At 32.6% G+C, this 5023-nt stretch overlaps 1 protein-coding gene across 1 annotated transcript; it reads right to left on the minus strand.

Annotated features, from left to right (window-relative positions):
• Positions 1 to 321: 321 nt before the first annotated feature.
• Positions 322 to 711, minus strand: LOC110715903 (auxin-responsive protein SAUR72-like). The gene has a single exon (XM_021894523.1). The coding sequence runs from the start codon at positions 709 to 711 to the stop codon at positions 322 to 324; it is 390 nt and encodes a 129-aa protein (XP_021750215.1).
• Positions 712 to 5023: the final 4312 nt, after the last annotated feature.

A 5023-nucleotide genomic window follows, 5' to 3' on the forward strand; every position in this document is an offset into this window, starting at 1 on the left:
TATATTGTTGCACAAATCATTAATTAATAACAAAAGTATAAATTATTTAATTTGAATAATCCATATACAAAATGCCCCATAAAATAAAAAGAAATCCCCCCCCCCCTTTTTTCTTTTTTGAGGGAAACTTTATTGGGATTAATGTATAATAATCCTCATATAAGCCATTCCCATTCTAATACTACTCAATATTTAGGTGTAGTTCCTAAACTACCCTACTAATACTATACACTGCAATACAATAGGCCCAAAATACTGAGCCCATGATTGCAAAGCCCAAACCATAGGCCCATTTTAATTGTAGTAAAAATTCCAATATTTTTAACAAGCATAAAAATCCACAAATTCATCCAAAGACTCAGGCATAGGGTCAGCATTCTCCAACATCCATAACAAGTGTTCAAACATCACCACTTCACACCCTTCCACCGTGATCTCATCATCGCCGGCAGATTTTCCGGCGAGTTGTTGTAGAATAGGGTGGTCAACAACGTCGGAAGCAAGGAGGTACCGCCTCCTAGACTTCCCTACGTACACTGGGTGTAGGGTGGTGGAGGAAGTGTCCGAGGAGTCGGAGATGGACATGTCCGAGCCTAACGAGCTCGATGAGGCGGCTACCGAGTTTGATGATGATAGGGTGCTACTTGTACGATTGGTTTTACCAAAAGAAATCTTCTTCATTAGGTTTTTAAGCTTTCCTCCTTTAGCCATTTTTTTTTTTTTTTTTGGATTATGAGTTGTTTTATTTTGATTAAGGCTTAGAAAAGTAGGGTTTTTTTTTAAAAAAAAGTTATTTTGTAGTAAGAGAGAAGATGTGATGGTGAGAATTGTGAGGAGGTTTTGAAGTATTTATAGAAAAAGGGTTGAGAGTTTAGTTTTGTTGTTATTCAAAATTATAAATTATTGTGTTGGATCAAGAGCATAATATATTAAAGATTATGGTTTTGAGAGGACAAAATATACAAGTAATACAAAGTATTAATAATGATACTAATACTATGTAATAATATTAAAGATTATGGTTTTGAGAAGACAAAATATTATTAGCCATGAAGAAAAAAACACAGAGTGGATTATTGTAAGGAAAATTGTGGGACATTGTTGTTCCTTGAATTGTTATTTTACTTCAGATGGAAGATTTTGGCTGCATCGTTGCATATTATTTTCTCCAAATATTACTTTCATAAATCATAATTTTAACAATTATTATAATTATTCAATTGGTTATTATATATCGGGGTATATTATTTAGGGATGTTCGAAAAAATTACGTTATATAAACTATACTGTTTTATATCGGCTATGATGTATACTACAGTACTATACTCCGTAATAAAATGTTAAGTACAATGTGTTTCAGTGTTTGGCTTCTAATTGTAATACTACTCCCGTTTCATATTATTTGCAACAACTAGATATTTTTTCTCTTTACTTTATGTCAAATCGTTGTAAATAATATGAAACGGAGGTAGTATATATTTCTTAAAATAAGAAAGATAAAAGGTCACAAACAAACAAAACAGTGTTATGTGTCTTTCAGGGGCTAGGGGGAGTCAGTGTTAAATGTGGCTACTATGTTATTAATTAGACTAATTAATTATAATTAGTCAATCTTAGACAAAATTAGCGGCGATTATTCGATCTAACTATAATTGGCAGAATATGAAATGTATCTGATCTCAACAATATGGAGTTCTGCCTTAATTAATCTTAGACGTATTCACGCATATACAATTATATAATTCTGATTAGGAGCACATATAATCTTGATTATTGTTGAATCACTTGAATATAAACTTTGGATAAATTTGATGCTATTTATATTTCTCATGCACATGCATGTCACTTTCAACGACCATTTTATAATCAAATGCGTTCGATAATGTGTCTATATTTGATTATTTAAGAATTTCTGCCTAATTGCCGTCTAAAGCTTACAACTGAACTATGGCAATTGTTAGTCGAAACGAACATTATGGCAATTGTTAATCGAAACGAACACTATATGAGGGGGGTGAATTGTAGGTGAGTTGCTAGTGACTACTTTTGCAAATTATAAACAGAACATAAAAGGAAGCAAAGCACACAAGATTTTACGAGGAAATCTTCCAGGGCACAAGTGGAAGTAAAACCTCGACCCTTCTAAGGGATTTCAACACAAAAACCAATCCACTATAATAGGGCAAACACCAAGTTACAAACCTATTATAAGACAGACCTTTGCTCACAAGTTCCAAGTAGAACTTACAACACAGTAGGACTTTATCCTACCCAATTCAAGTCCCCTGACTTAAATTCACTTGTACCCTCACAGTCCAATCACGGCCTTTGAACACAAAACTGTCTCACTTGTATGCAATATAGATTTCATACACTCACACCCAATAACCCAACCAATTACAAAAAATATAACACCTAGAATATGTTAGGCAAGCAATGCACAAAATCCGAAACTAATGTGACAAGATAAAGCTTGGCAAACTTACACGAATTAAGCTCTAAGATTTCTTCACGCATAAACTCACAAACACCTAATGAAATGAGATCTCTACTATTTATACAAATATAACTTGTATAGCAAGTAGATTTTCTAAAAGATAAAGATGTTAACTTGCCTTATCTCAAAAACATAGTTTTTGTAAATCAAATTTGAGAAAATCCTTTTCGGAAAAATAAAGAAAGATATATTTAAAAAGAATAATATCTTTTTAACAAAACTGATTTTAAGAAACAAATTTAAATAAAATCTTTTTCTAAAATCTATCTTTTTATCTTTTCCAATTTTATCATATTTGCCAATTTTATCTTGTCACGCTTCTAATAGATTTCATGCATATCTACTTAACATATTTAACAATAAATCTAGAAGATAAAATCTTAACTAAATTGGAATTGTTGTGCTGCGTTTAATTTCTGTAAACTTGAATTACTTGGGCTTCACGCAGACTAGAAACAAGTTCCTACTGTCACTCGATCTCCAGTCCTCAACTGGAACTTCGCAGTCCAATTAAGTTCCTTATGGAACCTACTGTCTTCAGCTTACATCTTCCAAGTTCCTGTTAGGGAACATTCCTGTTAAGAAGAGTAGTTCTTGTTAGAGAACTCTTCTTCTATATTGTTTGACTTTTCATTAAAGGTCTCTTCATGTCTTTATAGTTCAAGATACTCTTCCACCTCCAAGATCAACTTCACCTGTACTAGTCAAACACTTATAAACCTTTATTTATTGCGTTTTGCAAAACAAGGGATAGGCTTCGGGAGAGAAAAAATGAATTAAACAAGACAAAGCTATACAATGTAAATGTTTTTTTTTTTTTGATAAAATACAATGTAAATATTTAGTGCAAAACTAGTAAGTAGCCCGGGCGTTACCCCGGGTATGGTCTACTGGTGTAGACATGCAATCAATAAATTTTTGTAAAGACTCACTAGTACAAAAACCTTCATTTGCGTCGCTCATTTAGGCTGTATTTGCGTCACTTCTATGAGCGACGCAACTTCTCGCGACGCAAATGACTCAAAAGTCATTTGCGTCACTCATTGGAGCGAAGCAAATAAGAGTTATTTGCGTCACTCGTTTGTTAAATGAGCGACGCAAATGACTTTTTTTGTAACTTATATTTGTTATGTGCGTCACTTCTTTAATAAACGAGTGACGCAAATGACTCTTTTTAATAACATATATTCTTATATTTGCATCACTTATTTAATAAACGAGTGACGCAAATGACTAGTTTGAGGAAGAGAAAATGAGCTATTTGTGTCGCTTCTTTCTTAAAGAGTGATTGACAAATTTTTTAATCCACACATTAAAGTAACATTATAATTTGCCAACTATATCCCTTCATATAATACAATATTGAAAGACAAAAAAATAAAATCATAATAAAAATAATAAGATCAAATAAAAATTTCGACATAATTTCCTTTGTATTTTAGCCTACCCATTAATTTGGGAATGACGGCGCCTTGTATTAGCAACCTGTCAAATAAGTTTACAACAAAACAATATTGACATCTTCATCATTAATAAGTATAACACAAGCACCAGACCAACCCAAATTTTGGTAAACCAAATGCGTTCATTTCAAGCCTAAGAACTATAACAAAATTGTAACACCCCAATAATTCTCCCTTTTCCAAATCACTTACTTTAAATAAAAATAGAGGAGAACCATTGGCATGTTACCGCCACGTGTTAAAACGTTAAGGCTTTATCAAAGTATTGCAGCGGAAATCCAACTTAAATCTTAAAATATATAATTTAGAAAACCAATAAGTCAAAGCTTACAAATTGGAACCATAAAGGCCCTTATTTAAAACCAAACCAATAATCAAAGTCCCAAAACATAATTAAAGTAGTAAAACATAAATAAGTTCAACACAAAGAACGAATACTCTCAATCACACCAATCCCTTGACAATGCGTATGTCAAATCCCCGAACTTCACATCATCAAGCTAACCTGTGCATAAACATGGGCACGGGTCGTGCCCGTGCCGGGGTGGGGGCCGTGTCGTGCCGGCTCCGCGGCGGACCGTGCCGTGCCGTGCCTGAATTTGGCACACCCCAGCCCACGGCACGGCCCACGTGCCTTGCGGGCCGTGTCGTGCCGGGTCGCGGGCCAAACCGTGCCAGCCTTTTTTTTTTTAATAAATGAAAAAAAAACGAATTAAACAATATATATATTTTTTTTAGTACAACTTAATATATGTGATTAATTTATGTTTATGTTAAATGTTAATGTTAATATATTTTGTTTTCATTTTTTGAACAACTTTATTTTAATTTAGGTTATATAAATTATTTATCTAATTAATAATTATGTTTAAGTTTATTTAAACAAATAAAAACAATTTTATTAATTTAGCAAAAAACAACAATGCATATAATTAAAAAAAATACGAGTGCGATAATCCGAAAACACAAAAAATTGAAGAATAAGTTATTTTATTATATGACGGTAGCCGATACGAATGTACGATAATTCAATAATACAAAATAAGTAATGATAATTAAAAAT

This window comes from Chenopodium quinoa, unplaced genomic scaffold, assembly GCF_001683475.1.
Source record: "Chenopodium quinoa cultivar QQ74 unplaced genomic scaffold, ASM168347v1, whole genome shotgun sequence".
In the NCBI taxonomy this organism is placed as follows: Eukaryota; Viridiplantae; Streptophyta; class Magnoliopsida; order Caryophyllales; family Amaranthaceae; genus Chenopodium; species Chenopodium quinoa.